Source organism: Lupinus angustifolius, chromosome LG03 (assembly GCF_001865875.1).
Source record: "Lupinus angustifolius cultivar Tanjil chromosome LG03, LupAngTanjil_v1.0, whole genome shotgun sequence".
NCBI classification, from domain to species: Eukaryota; Viridiplantae; Streptophyta; class Magnoliopsida; order Fabales; family Fabaceae; genus Lupinus; species Lupinus angustifolius.
This window is the reverse complement of record NC_032011.1, coordinates 2,437,548-2,458,435: the sequence shown is the minus strand read 5'-3', so window position 1 is coordinate 2,458,435 and position 20,888 is coordinate 2,437,548. Positions and strand designations below refer to the sequence as shown.

The 20,888-nt window shown below is 31.8% G+C and overlaps 2 protein-coding genes and 1 pseudogene across 2 annotated transcripts; 1 reads left to right on the top strand and 2 right to left on the bottom strand.

Moving 5' to 3' along the window:
* Nucleotides 2,209-4,820, top strand: LOC109342260 (annotated as a pseudogene).
* On the bottom strand, nt 5,446-9,494 carry LOC109343034. Its single transcript, XM_019581145.1, has 2 exons — nt 8,780-9,494; nt 5,446-6,092 (listed from the first exon to the last, which is right to left on the bottom strand). The coding sequence occupies exons 1-2, from the start codon at nt 9,425-9,427 to the stop codon at nt 5,451-5,453; spliced, it is 1,290 nt and encodes a 429-aa protein (XP_019436690.1). The 5' UTR covers nt 9,428-9,494; the 3' UTR covers nt 5,446-5,450.
* On the bottom strand, nt 11,987-15,423 carry LOC109343033 (AP-3 complex subunit delta-like). The gene has a single exon (XM_019581144.1). It carries the CDS (start codon nt 15,176-15,178, stop codon nt 12,260-12,262), a length of 2,919 nt encoding a protein of 972 aa, XP_019436689.1. The 5' UTR covers nt 15,179-15,423; the 3' UTR covers nt 11,987-12,259.

Sequence of the window (20,888 nt, the reverse complement as noted above, 5' to 3'; positions counted from 1 at the left end):
CAACAAGTGTGGCTCATAAGAATTAAACTCTTAACTTTTTGGTTATCCTATAATCTAACAAGATCTTATACAACTAGATCGACACATTATTGATAATTACTAATAATATAATAGAATGTTGGTTGCACAGGTTCTTTTTTGTTTCATTGGTGCTGTGAATTTTTTCCCTGGTGTCTGGTGGTCAAGTTTATTTATTGAGTTTATCTTTAGTTTAGATTTGTGTGAATGATGCATTGAATAATGTCACAGATCTAATAGTTGGAAATTTAGAGATATCAATGAGCATTGGCACTATTTTAAACTCTTAGGATAATTGTTTGGTGCCCCTAAAGTCCTCTCAAGAACTATAACATTGTATCTTTCGGTGGAGCTTGATGGTCAAACCAATTTTGAAATACAGAAACCAAGTCATTTTCAGTGCAATCATATCCTAATGTCATGGTACCAAAATTTCAATATCTAACCAAAGGAGGGTAAACAAGAAACAAAGAAGAAATAACAAACATGTGGATGTGAAATTATAAAAAGATGGGTGCAAACAGAATCACCCAAAAATGAGTAGAGATTTTCTCTGGTTACTAGAGAATACAATATTGAGTATTGATATTCACATATAGTATAGAAAATCTTTGACAGTCCAAATTTTAATTATTTTAATAAAATAATGTTAAAAATTATTAAACTTCTTATGTATGTTCAAGGTGAAACCAAGCCATTTATATGTGTAACTAATGAATGGTTAACATGGTGAATGACTTGATTAACTAGTTGTTAATTGTTATTAATTAGTTTCAGTCTTAACATTTTGGATATTTTTTAACCTTTTAGAAGAGAATAAAGTATCTCTTAGCATAAGGAGGGTAATTATCTTCTCCAGTTAGTGAAATCACATGTATCATATTTAATTATTTTTTACAAAAATATTTTTAAAACAAAACAAAACAATACACATATCATACTTTTACTAGGTGAAAGAAGATAATTTATTCTCTTATTAAAAATATGTTCCTATTCTTTTCCCATCTCCTTATAATTTCTATTACCTGGCATGAAGGCAAGTGGTTCACCCTTTCTACTGTTGTTCCTTTCGGTGATGTTGATGTAAGCATTTGTTTTAATGGTTCTTTCATTATAAAGCCACATGCTCTCATATGATTAATATAATACTCATTCAGAAATTGTTACGAAGGAGTATATAATCACTACCCATCATGATATAGCAAGGTACAACATGGTGCAATGGATTACAAAGAATATACTCTTATCATTGTATTTGTTGATTACCAATGTCAAATTATTTCTAAGGTTCAAAAGTCAATTGAAATAAATCTTTGAGAGAAAGTAAAAGGTTTGGATTTGATTAGTACAAGTGATTAAATTTGTTGTACCTTTCCATGTATTATAATATTTGATCGGTCAAAATACAATAAATCTAATTTATAAATTAAAATATAGTTTATTGATTAATTATAAATGTTTGGTATATGAAATACCATATGAAGTAGCATGTCTAATTTTGTCCTATATTGCAAAAGATAGTGATTAGTAAGCATTTATGGATTGTCAATTTGAGTAAAGATGAACGTCTTCAACTTTGTCCTTATTCTTTATCTCAGTCAATTAAAAAGTGACATATATACAAAATAAAATTCATAAAAATAACAAATAACAAATTTATATTATTTGATATAATGTTATCGATTAGAGATCGAAGAACATGTATTTTTTAATTGATACAAAGGATCTAGATTCATTCAATTTACCATATACATTTGTCACCAACTTGTTAGTGCGCAATATTACAATATATCGGACACGTATCACTTGAAGATTCTCTTAGAAATGGTGGAGTTTGGATTGGATTTGGTATCATGAATGTGAAACGCTTGCCTCCAAAGAAATGTGAAAACTTATCACATTTATAAGAATGTGTTGTTTTGCCTTTGTAGGCTCATGATCTTTAAACGTGTATGATCATTGATCTCTTGTGTGAGTGGAAGACAAAGCAAATTACACTCTATCTTCAAGAGAAGGTATTCTCCTCTTTTTTAAGGTGGGGTTTATTTCATAATAAAAACAACATTCAACAACATAAATAAATTGTCCTTGTTTCATTCCTAAACTAGCTGAGAATAAGAAAAAAAAATAATTAATCAAGAAATAACATAACACCGGAGAGCCTCCAACCACCAGGGAGTTCCATTGTTACATGGGTATAAGAAGAGTGAAGAGTCACAAGTGAGACACCATGTCTTACACCAAAACCTCACTTGTGACTCTTCACTTTTCTCATACCCATGTAACAATGGAACTTCCCGGTAGTTAGAGGCTCCCTGGTCGCTGTCTGATCCAACACAAAGTTTAGCACATAAAACTAAAATATAAAAAAATAGATAAGCCCAATGCTTACTTCTTATTTTCTTTAATTTTCCTCACCATTATTGTTATTGTCATAGCCACTTTTATTAATATCACTTTATCCAAAGGGTATTATATTAGTAAATATTTTTTAGGTTTACTATCAATCCAATTACTGATTATGTATAAATATTTATACTGATAGTATATAAATATTATATTCTTATATTCTGGAGAAAATTATGATTCACATTTAGCTTGGGTTTAGCTTGAAGCAGGCCAAGCAATAATAATCATCAACTAACTTCTTCTACAATAATTCATTTGTGGAAAGCAAAAGAAGATCAAAATGGACTTAACTCACGCTCAATCATTAATTTTATTGGATTATTTTGGTCTATTCTAAGACAAAATTTAAGTGGTTCTATTTTGATTTAACAATTAAAGTGCTTGTTATCATGCATTGTGTAGGACCTTGAAATTATGGCACCTTCAACATATAATCTTCATGCTCACTTGACCATTGATGATTCATCATTGCTAACATAAGTCATTGTTATCCTAGAGAGTGCTGAACAATGATAAGCTCACACATCAATCTAGACTAGTCTAATCACTGTTATCAAGCACCCAACAACACCACCCAACTTTACTTTTTCTAAAGATTCATGTACCTATTCTATATTTTATTTACTAGAAATGTACGGGTTTTATATATTATTAGTGTATTATAAATCAATTTTGTTTAATTATTATTAACTCTTAAAAAAGTAATATAAGTAAGTGATAAATAATATATAATTGTATATAAATTTTTAGATTAATGATGCATAGATATTAAACTCGGTATTTATTTGTTTAGTTGGTCCTTTGTGGCCACCAATTTTCTAAGATGAATGGACCAATCAGATTTCTTTTTCAACCTATGAACAGTTTTTGTAGGCTATATGCCAATGTTGTTCAATAGATGAATAGTGAAGAATGAGGTGATTTTGTGGGTCATAAGCATGCAATTTAGTAGAACATAGGCATGTAGCAATGTATGATTGCAAGGACATGTGATTAATTAGGCATGCTTATGAAGCAACTTTTAAGAAAGGCTATATCCCTAGAGATTAAAATATTTGTCAACTTATTCACCAGTAAAAAAGAAAGTTAATAGGAAGTAGTAATGATTTAAATTATGAATTTCATCATCACATGATGCAACTGCAATATTGTGATAATGGTGACTGTCATAATCATATCACATCACAATTATGGTGTAGCGTCAAATCATAATGATACAACTGTAATGAGCCCAACATAAGTATATTGGACTGTATTTGAGTCACATCAGGTTGCTTTTCGAAAATATTTTTTCAATTATAAAATAATTCACAATGCAACGATGGTAATCTACATCAGAATGGTCATAATAACCATAATTGCAGTAATCATAATCGCAATTTAAAACAACGTTAGTAGTAAGTAGTCATGAGAGTTGTTTAAGGAACTCTACTTAAAAAGTATGAAAGATGAACTATGAAGGTAGATGGAAAGAAGTAATTCTATAAAAATAAATACAAGGAGGGTATTTTACCAACTTGTAGTCTTAACATAACCAATTCAACATTAACCAAGCAACTAATTGTTTCACTTACCCACTCATCAATAATGAAGTTGCTAGCATTAGGAGAACTTCTCATATAAATGCTGCCAACTTTCTTGGGTTTTGTTTTGAAGGCCACAAAAAAGCTGTTATTTATGAGGGTTAGAGTACTTGCACAAAGGATTTAATACTCTAATCTTACATTTCGACACAACCACCTAATATTCTTTTGGATGAGAATTTATGTCCCAATATAACAGGTTCTATGGGCTTGCAAAGCTATGTCCAAAGTAAGAGAACATTATTTCTGAATCAGTGGCTAAAGGAACAATAGGGTATATAGCTATTGAATGGTGCTCTTAGAATTGGTGGGAGAGGGTAAAAACATTAATGCATAAGCTAACCACTCAAGTGAATACTTTCCAGATATGATATACAAAAGGCTTAAGATGAATAATTTGGATATAGTTACATGGTTCATGATATTGGTTTCGACATATATTATCAGGTTGATTGTGATTCCTCGCTTTTTACATTATTTTTACGAGATTTTTTATAATAAATTCAATACATGATATGCGGAATCGGAATCCGGTACACAGTATATAGGCTAAATGAGGAACATGTAACTATGGATTTGGAACATGATGGGGCTGTGATCACAGAAGATGAGGTAGCCAAGAAAATGATGGTGGTGGGTTTATGGTGCATTCAGACTTTTCCAAATGATAGAGTCTCAATTAGTAAAGTGATAGATATGTTAGAAGGCACTACGAAATCCTTAGAAGTGCCACCAAAACCTGTTTTGTCTTTTCCTCCTAGATTAGAACATACATGTTCCAATACTTTATCTTCAACTACTACAAATTAATTTTATTGGATTCCTTCAACAAGAAACTTGTAGCAGCAAATAAAAAAGATTCCTTGCTTGTTTAAAGACTATATTACAACCAACATGAAAAAAAATAGAAGATTATAATATTTTTATCCTTTGGGTATAATAATATGATACTTTTACCCTTCAATACAAGTTCAAACATAATAACTTGTCTCTTTGGTATTGGAGATAATTATTTTCCTATATGTTAATGGTAAGTTTAGATGAGTCATAATTACTTGAATGGGTTACTCATTTATGGATAACAAAACTTATTGATGATCAAGGATTTCAAGCAAGATTCAATATAAGTTGCATGACATAATAAAAAAGAAAAGAAAAACTTATAATTGACTAAGTACAAATATATATAGCATTAAAAACAAAATACATGGATGAGGGAGAAATCAAGGCATACATTACACAGAAACATAGGCCAAAAATTAAAATAAATACATTGTAAAGAACCAAAATAGTGTTCTTGTAAAAGAATTGACCCTACATTGTAAAGAACCAAAATGGTGAGATAGGAGTGGAGGGACAAATCTTTGGTCCCAAAGTTTATTACATGCAAAAAATGAATATATTCAATAAACAATAAAGTATGTGCACAAACAAATTAAATCAATTGAATTGCATTATCTTAGGAGCAAACCTCATCAATCTATCCAAAGCATGAGTTGTGAACTTTCTTGCAAACAAATGACAAATATTGGTGTTATGTCCATTATACTCACATGTGGTTCCATGTCTTAGATACTTCAAAAAATCAATAGTAACATCTGTTCTTATGTACCTTGATGGATGAGGTCCACCCCTTGACCAATCAACCCATGTCAAAGTCCTATTTGAGTTCCTCTTCCAAAATTTGATACTAACCAATGTTGGCAAGTAGTGTTCATCACTATAACAATCAGGGTTACAATACTTCTTGAACACCATGTAATATAGTTTATCGGAGACGATTTCGACTGCGAGTTCACGGTCGATTTGGAACCATTGGGAACCCTTCCTCCATTGGGAAAGCTTAACTAGTGGCATCATTTTAGGACTATACCTACCACGCCCTACTAGACCAAGTAGATCATAGGCTTCTACAAAGGTTTTGGTTGAGTTCATAAGATAAGTGTATATTGTAGAGAAATTAAATAAAGGAATGCATGATTCTGAGAGCAAAACAAATCGCTCGTTGGAGAAATCAAGAAGTGCATTAGCTAGTAGACGTCTTTCTGCCTCTATCATGCTATTTTCACCCCACCTTACCTCCTGCATGTTAACGTAGTAAATGAATTAAATCAACAATCCTTGAATGATATGGAAGAATAGTGTACGATGCTCTCATTCAGTGTGACCGATGAATGTAGAAGTATGGAATGTGCATTGCTTTGGTAAGCGAAATGACCATTTCTATAATTTAAACAACTTATAACCTTCAGGACAATCATATGACAAATAACTCAACCATTACAAAACGAGTATTTCTATAATTTAAACATATAATCTTTATGTCAATCACAAGGCAGATAATTGTACCATTACAATGCCAGACACACCCTCTTCTAGAGAAGTAAGTGAAAATAAAATAAAAATCACTTACACTCAGTAAATTATACATCAGACAATTGCTAAAAGTAGACAAATAAAAGATGGCTTATATGTACTCTAATCATTTAAAATGAAAAATCTCTTTATTTTCATGAGATTAAAGTTTGGAAAAGTATAACTGGGCCATCACTAGAAAATGGTTCAAGCCTTCAAGTCCAAGCACATAAAGATGTAAAAGTTGGGTTGGGCCACTTATTGGGATATATGACATATACAATTTGTTTGATTACAGCAAAAAGACAAGAATCATTTGGCATATTAGTTGCTGATTATGTATGAACTATGAACAATTCTTTAAATGACATGATTGTACTGTAAGCTAAATTATGAAAACTTATCCGCTAATTCATCCCTTCTCCTTATTTGGATCTCCTAAAGTTGCAAATTAATGCATATATTATAGTTAGTATAGTTTATTGATTCAGGAAACAACCAAAAAGAATGTGAAATAATTTTTTTTAAAAATGAACTTTATAATATTGTTTGGATTCAGTGAATCTATTAGCTGTATTCTTTTACCCTTCTTTAAAAGCAAATTAATGTAGTTACTTTAGATAATCTCTATAATGTATATCAACTTTGGTATAAAAAATGGAAACTCTCTTTAGGGAAGAGGAATAGCCAAGGAGGACTTTAAATCCTCTTTGACAAATAAAAAAGAAAAGAAAGTAGCAAGTGGATAATCAATTAACCATAAATTGTCTCTTTTTGAATAAATGGCATCAAAAGCCCTTATTTTAAGGGCTAACCTAAAGTAGAAACTACCCTAAAATAAGGCTGCTCATAAATCATTCTAAAGGGTACAACTATAATTTGTATAAAGTTAACACATTACTAAAAAAGTATCTAGTTGAGGTTCATGCAGAGAGGTGTTTTCCTAACTTAGCACATGGTTAGTTTTTTAATACAAAAAAATATGATCAGTATTGTGGAAGGATCAAGGAACATTATTAAAGCAATATATTTTATATTACAAGTATATACTTGGATTCCACAAATTATTAAGTGCACTTTAGTTTTAGAATGGGGTTTACCTGTCCTAACATTTGTTGTTTTATTATGTATCAATCCACATTTGTTGTTTTATTATGTATCAATCCACTTAAAAAATATCAACTAATTAAGAAAAAAATTATAAAAACAAAGAAAATGGTTTGTTTTTCTATTATTTAGTGAAATATGATTTATTTGGAATATGTAAACACAAATTTTTTGGTACATGTATACTAATAAAGTGAGAGGCGAAGAAGAATGTGACATTTGTGATGAATATATAATGTAGAAAGTTGAAATAGCCATTTAAAATGATATTATTAACCCGAGATATATAGTGTATAGTTGACTAATGGCTCGGTTGTCACACACATGAACCATCCTTGTATTAAGCATTAAATATGGCGTGGATGAAGGGAAATTAATCTTTCACAATCATAGCCATAATTGATTCTTTTAAAATATAGGTGAATAATCTGTGACTTAAGAATTTTTTCTCCTTTTTAGCTTTCATTTTGCATCAATAATGATAAATGTTAAAAACATAGTTGAAGCCAAAAAGAGTTTAGGAGTAAAATTAAGATTTCAGGGAGACTATGTTTATATAGAAAATGTTAATCAAGGAGGAAAAGAAAGGTAATTTTAATTAGAAAATACAAATGAGATTTAATTATTTCTTTAGTTAAAGAAGTATTATAAAACTAAGCACGTCATTCTTTTAATTCACAATGCATCATTTCCGATAAAAAGTATGAGTTGTTTTCCCCCAACTAAAGAATTGATTTAGAATTATTGACACAATTATACATTACAATTTACAAATGATGTTTTCCATTATTTGTTGTTTTGGGAAACGGAGTCAATCAAAAATGTCATAGTCAATAAGGTAAATGAAGTAGGAATTTAAATAGTAAAGTAAAGTTATAGAACTATTCTAGTTTTGTGGCAAAATCACAATTCAGCCAACAAAATAATATATGTATCCGAGTTTTCATATAAATAGTTAGGATTAAAAATAAGTTATTAATTAGATAATAATCATATGCATATATCTTTTGATCTTAATCATTCAATTATTCAGTAGTTCATACTAAATGTTTTCATTATTCACAATATTGCATTGTTGTATATATTATGAATGAATGTGGTGATGAATAAACTATGAATCCTTGATGGTAAAGAAATTAATTTCTATTTTGTTATTCTTAAAACTAACAGATTATAGATCATTAGAAAACACTAGAATTCTGATCAACCAAATGAAATGTGAAACTATATGAATAGAAAAAAAAGGTATACCAATAATCATATATATATATGATGAAGAAATGATGATGAACATGTAAATTTCTAACCTTGCTAGGGATTCTTCGGCCATGAAAAATAGAACTTCTAGGAACAGTTCCATTGAAAGAAGGTTGAGAATGTACATAAATAGAAAACAAGCCTTTATTCCCCTTGAAGAATCTTTCCCATAGAGGAGCCAATAGTACAGGACCTTTTGTTAAGAACATAAATGCCACCTTTGGGGTATGTTTAAATGGTGTTTGTTGAATCTTTGGAACTATAGAAGCCCTCCAAAGCAATTCATCATCACTCATATCATGCATAGTACTCATTGGAGGCTTCAAAAAATCACTCAACCCTTTTCTGGTTTTGGAGTTTTCAATGACCCTTTTGTGATTACTCATGGATGAAACTTTTGTGTTGTTTGATATTGAAACATTTATGTTTTTTGAGAGTATTGGAGTATAAGGTGGAGATAATGCTAACAAAGGTGGTGAAAGTTGTTGTTTGAGGCCAAAAGATGAGAGTAAAAATGGTTGAAGTTGGAAATTGAGGTAGAAGGTTTTGTTGAGATAGAAAGTGAGTATAATACCAGTGAGTAAACCAAAGCCAAAGATTAGAATATGAGTGAAGAAGTTGAAGAGATAGAATTGGTGAAAAGTGAAGAGTTTTAGATATGAGGATGCAATGAAACGTTCTTGTTCATTATTCTTCATAGTTGATATTATTAATATTATGGGAGAGTTTTGCAGAGAAATATTTGGATGGTGTGTACTTAGTCTCGGTTATTAGAAAGAGAAGACGGAATGAAGGTAGAGATTGGACTCAAAGAGAGGATACTTGAATTCATCATGAAACAATGCCTATATTCTGTATGTTTATACATGAGCTTGATTCTAAAAAGGTAGTGTAATCGGATCGAGATCTCCTGTCTGGAACTGTGTCTAGTTCTATGTTCCGAGTCAATTAAAATGTCATTTTCTGTTATTTTTTAATTTTACAATTTTTCTTTTATTTATATGGCAAAATGCGATAGACTTAAGATAGTGAATGAGAGAGGGTTGGGCTTGCTTAGTGTAATGGACCTTAGTTTTATTAATTAAACTGAAATGCATATAATTGAAATTAAATAGTATTAAACTGAAAAGTGTTCAATCATTTTCATTTTGTTTTTCAATAGATAAAAAATGTATGTATGTACTTTTGTAATAATACTGTAACATTCATTATTTATATCTAATTATTATACATTAATAAATATAAATAATATAAATTGAATGATAAATGATATAATAATTATGTATAAAAATTTACATTGACTAAAGGTAACAAGTGATTGAATTTGGATTCTAATGATTTTTTTGTAATTCATTCATGAATCTATTTTAGTAGATGAATATTTAATCAATTTGAGTTTTCTTAATTAGAGCTTAAAGTACTTTAGAAAAAATCATCATTTTAAAAACCATAATTTTAATAAAACATTTTTTTTTAAAAAGTCACTTTAAAAATATCATTGCTTAAAAAGACAATTTAAAAAAACATGGTTTACAAGGACATTTTTAAAAAATCACTCTAAAAACAAGTTTCTTTTAAGGAAATCATGGTTCAAACAACAAGTTTTAAAAAACAATTTTTTAAAAGAAAAACATTAAAAAAAAAGTAATTTTAAAGAAAAATACTTTTAAAAAGAGCTTTGTAATTTTTTTTAAGCAACTCATTTTCTGAGCTTTTGAAAAAATTATTTTTGAAACATTCAATGAGAACTTGACATCTTAGTTTCTACCTATAAAGTTTTTAATAAACATTTAGATATGATATTTACTTAAAACAAATCTTCACTGCTAATCACACTACACCTATATGTCCCATGATTGATCTCACTTATATGAGTAAGCAAATAAGAGTTGAGATAATAAAGAAAATTGAGAAGTAATAGACAAATTTTTAATATTTGCTTTTTAAATAGATTGGACATTCATTCAATTAATATATTCACAAATATTCATTAAATTTAATGAATATAGTTTTTCTGTATTTGAATGAATTTTAGATAATTTTATCAATGAATTTTAGATAATTTTATCAACTTTATTAATGACCCTATATAAACTTTAGGGTAAATTTTACAGTCTTTTCTTTAAAGGTAAAACAAAGCAAGACATTCATAAACCGGTTTTACCAATTCGCACATGAGTGCATAAAAAGTACTATACCATTTTACAGTTTAATGGGATTATACTTTGTGTATAATCATTATAATTAACTACAATCAATCCGAAAGCCAATCTTCTAAAATAAATTCAAACTTTGACATAAATAATAGATTTTAATTATGATATAATTTGAAAATATTGACAAATAACTAGTAGATGTTGAAAATTTAGAAGTTGCTAAAAATAGTGTAGTATAAAACAAATTGTGTTAGAAACTCCTTAAAACTCTCTACTTGAAAATAATATATCGGGCACACATGACAATAAATTATATTTTAAGAGGAAAGGGCAAGGATTGTTAGTAAATCAACATCTACATAAGAAACAAAAATAAGAATAAAAGAATATTGTTGATAAATAAAAGAATATGAGATCTTTAAAGAACTAATGGGAATGAATTATATGTGAGAGAATGGAGAGATATTATACCTACCACTAAGAATCAACCATTTATAGAAATATGCAAAAAATATGAGATCTGAATGAGAGTAATAGTAACAAATATAACTAACAGTCCAAATACAGTTGTCACATGGGATTGATATATGTATGTCACATTGGCAGATCATCTGCTGAACCATAAGAGTTTGTTATTCCATGTGACATTTCCTCTAATTAGTTGGAAAACGTATATTTAAATTTAAAATTTAATAATAAAGTATTTTTTGACAAATCAGTGAAAATGACACAAAGAGTGACACACTTTTGAAACAGAAGATGTGTTGCCTAATAAGCAAGAAAAAAGATTGGAATATGAGTATGAGTTCATTTACCATTCTTAAAATGTTTGCAACTGATATGCTATATGAGAAGAATGTTGAGAAGAAATGAAAGATGTTTGATCATATATCTAAATGCACTAATAACAAATGAAATACCTTTTGTAAGCATTCCCACATAATCACATTAGAAGGGTCCAAACATGCCCCATAACAACTTAAGGGGGGGAAATCACTATCATTGTGATTTTATACAGCTAAAAAATCACCTATCCACAAGAGATTTCACCAATAACTTCTACAGAAATTAATGAGGTGTTCAAGAATCAAGGCTAAAATGTCAAGGCAAAAGTTTCAACATATTAATCCCCTAGTGTATAACAGTATATGAGAGACATAGAGGGAGAGAGCTGCACAAAATCCTATTGAAACTTTACCCCTTAAAATGTGCTGATTTTGTGAGATGTGTACAACAATGAACAAACAAGAAACAAAAACATTACATTTTTCAATAATTTACAGAATACTGATCCAAGGACTGCACACAAAGAATACAGTAAAAAAACCATCCACGGTAGGCGGCGATAAATCAAAAAGTATAAATCTTTAAATGCTACAACAGAAAATCTGGAATTGCTGGTGTTTGTGAATTCAAAGGTGATTTGGCTCTTTGACGAGTTTTATGTTTACTATGGCGGTGACTACTCTTTTTCTTCCCTATCCGATCATGTTCTTCCCCGTCTTCAATGATCTTCCCTGGACTTCGTCTTCTCTCTTTATTATGACTGCGGTGTTTGCTCCTTGAATTCGGATTTTCATGTTCAGGCTTTTCGGCATTACCCAACTGTTCTTTCATTTCAGATGGAAGATCAGTGCTTAGTTTCTTCTTCTCATGTGTCTTGCCTGATGACTTATCAGAAGGGTAACTTCGGGATGAACTTGCTCTGGTTTCACTTCCTAGGAGGACATCTCGGACAGCACCAGAAAGTAAATCATCACTTGGTTCTGGCCTCTTCACCAAAATTGGTGCCACATCTCCATCATCGAGTTTCACCACGACAGGCCTGGGCTTCACTTGGTTCGGCTTTTTCTTCAATGCAAGTGATTGCTCTGTCAATCTAGCTAGATTTTCAGCTTTGTCGTTTATATTACTGCTTAACTTAGAGTCATTGGCAGGAGGATAATTATCTGAAACAGCATCACTCTTTTCTGAAGGAAGGTAATATAATCCGTGCCGCTTACGGTGTTCAAGCAAAGATGTAGATTCACTCGAAGGCCCTGGTTCTGGACTTTTCAGAAGATTAGACGAGGAAGCATCAAAAGTAGTGTCAACATGATCGCCACCTACCCCAAATGAACTAGAAGGCAGTTCAATATCACCGCACATTGTTTGCAAGTCATCAAGATTCTCCTTAAGATCTAATCCATCTGGTACAGCAACTCTACCCTGTGCACTTATAGAGACCACACCAAGTTCGTCTGAAAAGGCATCATACACCAATTGGATAAAAGCTGAAACTCGAGCATCTTTCTTTTCCAAAATGTCCACATTCTGAACTGGACTATCAAGTATTTCCAGTTTAATTAAGTGAACAAAGGCAACAACATTACGTGCTCTCTCCAGTACTTCAACATCCTGATTCGCTGTTAGCGGACCCAAAACTAAATCAATAACATTTAATAGGTTAACAATAGACTCATGCATGAAACTATTCTTCTCCGGAAAAGTTGGTGTATATGTCTGACCATGAATGACAATTCTATCCACATTGTTATCACCTGTAAAATCTTCAGAAGACTCAGTCGTATTCCTTGGGTTAAAACCCTCATCCTGGTCATAATTCGGACCTTCAGACTTTGCAAAATCAGGAGTGTGTGTTCTATTTTTTCCAATAACCAACTCTGAATCTCCCCCAGCCAAATTACTTGAATATGAGGATGCAGCACCACCATTTTGCAGAAGGTAATTATCCATGCAAAAAATTAATACTTTAAATGCAGAATGAATATAAACTGCCCTTATTGATGGTGGCAAAAGATTGGTACGAGGTTGTAGGAGTGCCTCCATGAGTTGAAACGGGTTGCTCACAAACTCAACATACTCCCCGGCAACCCAAGCAGCAGCACATAATATCCTATGCAAGTACACATTACCAAGTAATGCAGGGTCAATCAACAGATCACAACCAACCCGAACAAGCGCCAACCTAGCATCCTTAACTCTCAAACCAATATCAATAAGCTGGTTCTCAATTTCTTCGCCCTTTTGGCAATTTGGAATCCTTGAAATTTCTCCAAGAAGAAACACATACCAATCAAAGTCAACAATGATCCCATACACATTCCTACAACACATTTCCAAAATGGAACCCAAAATCTCATTGCAAAATTCAGGGTCAGATTTTAATGCATAATTGACCAAGACCCTGCAGATCTCTTCCACGTTGCTCCCAGACACCATGGCCATCACCAAATGTAAAGACTCAAGCTTAATATTAGGATCCTCGTCACTCAACGACTTAATCACAGCCTCCTTATTCTCCAACACCACCCACAAATGCTTCCCTACAACAGCCGAAAGCGCTTGGAGTCCAAGATACCTAAGATTTGGATCCTGCTCAACCAACAACTCCCTAATCTTCTCCACCGCAAGTTTAACCGCAGACTCATAATCACTCAAGCTAGTAACCACAGTCCTTACACACTCAAACATCAACGACTTCGCTCCAGTCCTCCTCATTACCTCACAAACCGGCTCAACAATCCTCTTTGCCAACCTCGGCTCCAAAGGCACCAACTTTGCGAAAATCTTAAGCACCTTAATAAGAACCCAATTGTTTTTAGAATCAACCAAAATCCTATAAAACTCGGGTGCCAATGGAAGATAAGCCCTCGGGTCCTTCGAGGCCAGCTCACAGAAAACCCCAACAACAGCAACAACAATTGGTGGATCCAAACTCTCTAAATTCTCAACCAAACGCTTAAAACACACTCTAACAGCATCTGGGTACTTTTCAAAAACCCTCAAAACAACACCAATAGCTTTCTTCCTAACATAAACCTTAGAACTAGACAACAAAGTGAAAACCTCAGGTGTCAAATCTCTTGCAAGATCCAAAGTTGCAATCTTTGCCAAACATTGAAGTGCAAAACTGACCTCAAAAGCATTGGAACTTGTCAAATCTTTACGAAGCTGATTAGTGATTAAGAGAAGAACAGTTGTGGAATCATTGAAGGATAATGAAGCAGCATGGTAACCAATTTTCTTGTGGAAGAATCTAGAAGATGACATAACTTCGACAACGTGGAATGAAGCGAAGGACATGTCGATTCCATGGAGGGAAGAAAGGTAAGAGAGTTTTTGAAGTGCGGTGGATTTGGTGTGAGGATCAATGGATTTGATTTCTTTGCGAATTTCCTCCATGGCGTTTGAGATGAACGCGTGTTGGGGGAGGAAGTTGAGGCGCGTGGATTTGATTAGATCATGGAGGGTTCGTTGGAAGAGATTTTCCATGATGGAAGAGGAAGACATTGGAGGAATTGGGAAGGTGGATAATGAAAATGGGTCTCAGGGATTCATTGGGTGTTGTCGATTTTTTGAGAAATATTGTGAGAAATTGAAGTTGTTGATGATGATTATGATTATACGCAATGATGAGATGGGTGTTTTTTTTTTGCAGGTAAAAGAATTAAACTTTGAGGGTGGTGATGATGGAGGAGGAGAAGGGTTGGGATGGGAACTACTTCATGGATGTGGTTACCCGAATCCATACCCGCATGTTCATACGGAACATGTTTTTTTGTACTATCAAATAATGTATTATCCCATTGTTAGATAAGGAACTGATCACTTTTGATGTGACTATAAGATCATTTGTCCTATACAGTCTCACTTCATGTCTCAAACTAATAAGAGTGCTTCATTTTAATACTTTTTACTTTTAAATTTTTTATTTTATCCAATGTTAATATATGATTGATTTGGGACGGAGAATGAGACAATGTTAGGGACAAGTGATTTCCATCCATATCTTCCAACAAGGATCGTCCCTAAAAATCGAACTATTAACCTTTTGATCATGTTGGAGATATAGCAGACCTTACACTCTTATTTGTGTCACACATTACATAATACACATTAAGAATGATATCTAGTTTCACTACACAATCACAAATATCATTATTAATATTATTTGGGTACCACAATCCAGGGGGTAAGCATGATCTAATCTTACCCTCCCATCTGGTTTGGTTGGATTATGATCAGATCTGAATATGGTCGAGTCTCATTGGTCAAGGATCGAGTTCAGGTTTAAAAATTAGACTCAGTCAATATTTAGAGTCGGGTAGGGGAATAGCATGACCCGCCACATACCCGTTTCATGGTTACTCAATCTCATGTTTTCATGTTTGTATGTGTTTTTGTTCAATCATGTACATAATAATGACATTTCTTTCGTCGAAAATATTATTGATTCTCTAATTTTTTCATTATATGTACGTGATTAATAATATCTATACATATATCATTTCATTTGTCAAATTATATATCATAATAAATAAATAAATAATATTGAGAAGACTTTATCTAAAATGTGTATGCATTAAATTTAATCGGGTCTTCGGCTCCGGATTCAAAGGTTGTCTCAATCAACATTTAGGGTCGGATTAGCTTTGGGCATAGTCAACATCGTGTCCGAGTTTAGAAAAATGATTCGATCAACATTTATGGTCGGGTAAGAGACTTAATTACTTGACTCATGCACAACCCTAGCATAATTTACTCTTACACTACTAGTCCAACACATAGTTAGTTAATCAAGTGGGCTTTAATAAATGTCATTAGTTACAAGTTAATTACTTATGATTATACAACAATATTATTTTGACAATCAAATTGTGATGATTTGAATTGCCCCTTGATTTGTAGATGAATTTTTTTGATGTCAAAGTGTAAGAGAGATAGAAATAGTTTAATTTGTTATAAGAGTAACGGTTAAACTTGAGTTGATCAGATTACACTCATACGTTTGTTTAATAATTGTCTCTTCCATTCATTCACTAAGTTTCAGTTTTCTTATCATTCTCCCTCAAGTCTTACATTTAACTCTTCCTTGCCATGGTTAAGAGTTAAAGCAATGAGCAAGATATGAAGTTTGATTATTCAATATTCTCTGCCTAGGTAAATGTTATTTGCCGATTACACTGCAGATCAAATTAAGCCGTGTATGGTTAATACTTGCACTCTTCTGCCACGCTTTATTTCTTGTTCTTTTACCTTTTTGCTATCAATATGGCTATAAGTGAGAATGATAAGGTGTTCAGATGATTAAGATAGAGAGATTTAAGAAATTGAGTGAAAGGAGATTGTGATTTCGAGTCTTACCTATAATAAATTAAAAAGAAAAAAGGTATAAGACGATTTAATTATTAGGGAGAATGAGTGAAGTAAAAGATGATGAGAGTTGAAGTCTCACACACAACAAATGAAGTAAAGGAAGGTGATTCTACGAGACAATAAGGAGATATACACTTTTATCCTCAAGAATAGAAGAAATCGTATTCCAAATGAGGAAGATTTCTTGAAAATCAAAATATAGACATTATATAATGTTTCTTTGCTTTTTTATGTATTTTTAAAACCCGTATATGAAAATAAAGTGAAAGATATGGTGCTGAATATAATGCTCCAAATTTGATGTTCAAATAACATTTACCCAATTCGATTTACTTGAAATTTATGTGATGCCTTTGATAATGTATTGAAGAAGAAAGCTACTACATTTTATATATTTTATACATTTAATACATGTGTTTTATTAGTTTGTTAATTAGTTTATTTATGTAAGTTTGTTATATATTCATGTACGATAAATAAGGTCTATGCTTTGATTAAATAATGAGAAAAATTCACAATATTCATTTTATACTTCCGCATTATTTTCACAATATAATATCACAGCCTTCATCCTAAAGGTTTTGATCACGGATGCGCATTCTCTAAAAATTATTGTATTTCTCTTCCATCATCATGCATCAACTGTCAAAGTAAGAAGAGGTTGGAGTTTGGAGTACAAAGACAAATCAAATCACCAACAATCTTTCTTCCATCAAGTTGTTTTGGCTTCTTTATATATACCAACCATCTTCTAATACTGTTCGTGAGTTCCAATTACAAATTCATACGTTTCTTCCACTATATGGTGATAAGATGTGATCGTGAGATGGAGGAAATTTTGTGGTTTCCATGGAAATTAAGATTTCATGCCTTAAAGGGTGATGATCAAGAAGCTTACATGAGAATGGTAAAAGAAAAGGCAAGAAGAGAAAGAAGAAGATCACAATTCTACACCTCCAAAGATATATTTACATCATTCTAGTGATGATGATTTCTATGATGTTGAAGTCATTCCCCGCAAGAGGATCCACAAAGAGAAACTCAGTAACCGCAAGCGCAAACATCAACATATGCTTCAACAACAACAACAAGATCAACTATAACAAGATCAATTATTACAAGATCAACAACAACAACAAGCTCAACAAGATTAACAACAACAACAAGATCAACAACAACAAGATCAAGTGATTGAGAAAATCCAATCACGTTAGGATCGAGATTCTGATCCATTACATTGTCACGATATCAAATTGAATTATCAAGCTGGGGTCATTCTCATTTACCCTCCAGCTTGAGGGGCTATTGAAGAACAAAACTATCACATTTTACATATTTTATATATTTTACACATTTAACACATGTGTTTTATTAGTTTGTTAAAGTAAGTTTGTTACATATTCATATACTATAAATAATGTCTTATACTTTGATCAAATAATAAGAAAATTTTACAATATTCATTTTATGCTTCCGCATTATTTTCGCAATACAATGGGAGAATACGTGAAACCACTATATAGCAAATAGGAGTAGGGATCCTCTTTATTACTGAAGAGAGAATTGCTTTTTTACACTTAATTTTAAGATAAAAATGTCATTGCAAGTGTAAAGAAAAGGATATAATTATCTTTTTATCATACTTTATGTTTTATTTTTTACAACACTTCCCTCTCTATAATGGAGAAGAGTCTGACTCAGAGCAAATAGTGGGAAGAGACATGCATGGTGATGTTTAAATTATAGTTGCTACCACGATTGCGGTAACACTGTGATTACTATAATTGTAGTCATTGTGACCGTTTTGATGCGGATTGCGACTGTTGTGGTGTGAATTATTTTATGAATAAAAAATATTTTTGAATTCGGTGTGGCCTGATGCATTCTAAATGCGGTCTAATATACTTGTGTTGTGGCCCGCATCATTATGATTAGGAATCACACCACAATTATGGTATGATATGATTGTGGCAGTCATCATAACCGCAATATTAAACCGCATTTGCCGCCACTATTTAAATCACTGTTGGTCACTAATGTTTATTGAAGATATGAAATAGGTTAATGTATTGCATTATCTTCACACTTTCTGGCAAGATTAAAAGGCAAAAAATCAAACTAGATATATATAAGTGTAAAATTGACTCATTTCCAATATTTGGAGAGAGAACACTTACCATTATTTCTCTGGTGGTTGATATGGCAATTCCTTTGTGTGCAAATTAAAACAACTTGAGGTGCATCATGTGCATAGATATAATTGCACCCTTGAATGGTTCCAACCTTTTAGTTTTCACTTTCATAAAAATGGACAAGTTGAAATGGAAAACATCTCAGACTTTCAACATTTGCATTTCTTGGTTTTCATGGCTTTGCTTGGAGCAAACTGGCGAATAATGAGAAATCTAGTTAGGGTTTCATTAAGTTTTATGATTTTGGTAGTCTTCGCAATGAACAAAGATCACATGTCCCGAACGATTATTATTCCATGTCTCAAGCTAATTAGAATGTTACCTTTTGTTTAAAAAAAATTGTTTATTCATGTGTGACAATATATCATTGGTCCAAAATAAAGAATGAGACACCGTTGAAGACATATGATCTTTGTCCCTCCACGATGCATCGTGATTGTAATGGTGATCATACCCTGCAAATCATATTAAGCTGTTTATGATTAACATACACTTGCACTCTTCTGTTATACGTTATTTCATGCTCCTTTACCTTTTTGCTACCAATAAAGCTGTAAGTGGAATAAAAAGGATAAGGTGGTGTTATGAGACAATTATATAATCAAAATCTTATCAGACCCATCACAGTGAATAGTAAGCTAGGAGACATGCATTTTTATCCACAAGAATAGAAGAAAGCATGTTCCAAATAGATAAGATTTCTTGAACACCAAAATATAGACATCATACAATGTTTCTTTGCTCTTCATATATTTTAAAATTTTGTGTATGAAAATAAAGTGAAAGATACGATCCTCATATATCATGCTCAAAATTTGATATATATTCAAATAATATTAACCAATTTGAATTGCTTTAAATTTATGTAATCTTTTTTACCAATGATATGCATCATAGGAAGCAAAAGCTCATTGTTTAATTTGCACTTTGCACTTTTTTCACTATTTGCTAAGAGTCACTATTTGTAAAAGTATGTTGGTGGTGGAGTTTTCCATGTGTTGCTGCTGATATGATGCTAGTGTTGGCCATTGCTCCAATTAGGTTTACAGCCATTCTCTTGGGTTGGGTCACAGCCATAAGCTCACAATTAATTTCAGTATCTGTTTTGAACTTGGTGCCAAATTCTAATGCTACAAGCCTACAAATTGTTTATGTTGTCGTATGATTGATCTAATAGTAAAATTGATAAAATCAGTTAAACATAATACGAGATTTTTTTCAATTTGATGTCCTTCTCGATTACTCAATTATTATAACATTTGTTTTTTTGAATTCCAGGAATACATGTAACCAATATTGAGCAATTAGTGGGAAAAGCATAATGATAAAGTTGGTGAGTAATATTGCATATATGAAATCTGATCATGTAGTGCATTATCTTCACTCTTGCTGGCAAGATTACAAGCCAAAAAACAAGATCAACATTTGAATAGAAACAACTTACCATTACTCCAGTTGGTATGACAATTGCTTGAGGAGTGGCCAGCATCAGGTGCAACTTTTGGTGCATCATGTGGATAGATATAATTGCACCCTTGAATAGTTCCAACCTTTTGGCTTTTACTTTCATAATACATGGACAAGTTGAAATGGAAAACATCTCAGACCATCAGCATTTGCATTTCTTGGTTAACACAAAAGGCAAATACATT

Excerpts from the sequence above, each read along its gene's own strand:
- LOC109343034 (XM_019581145.1), bottom strand. The coding sequence starts at position 9,427 with ATGAAGAATAATGAACAAGAACGTTTCATTGCATCCTCATATCTAAAA. Across the intron at positions 6,093-8,779 it reads GCCGAAGAATCCCTAGCAAG|GAGGTAAGGTGGGGTGAAAA; the intron begins GTTAGAAATTTA and ends GTTAACATGCAG.
- LOC109343033 (XM_019581144.1), bottom strand. The coding sequence starts at position 15,178 with ATGTCTTCCTCTTCCATCATGGAAAATCTCTTCCAACGAACCCTCCAT.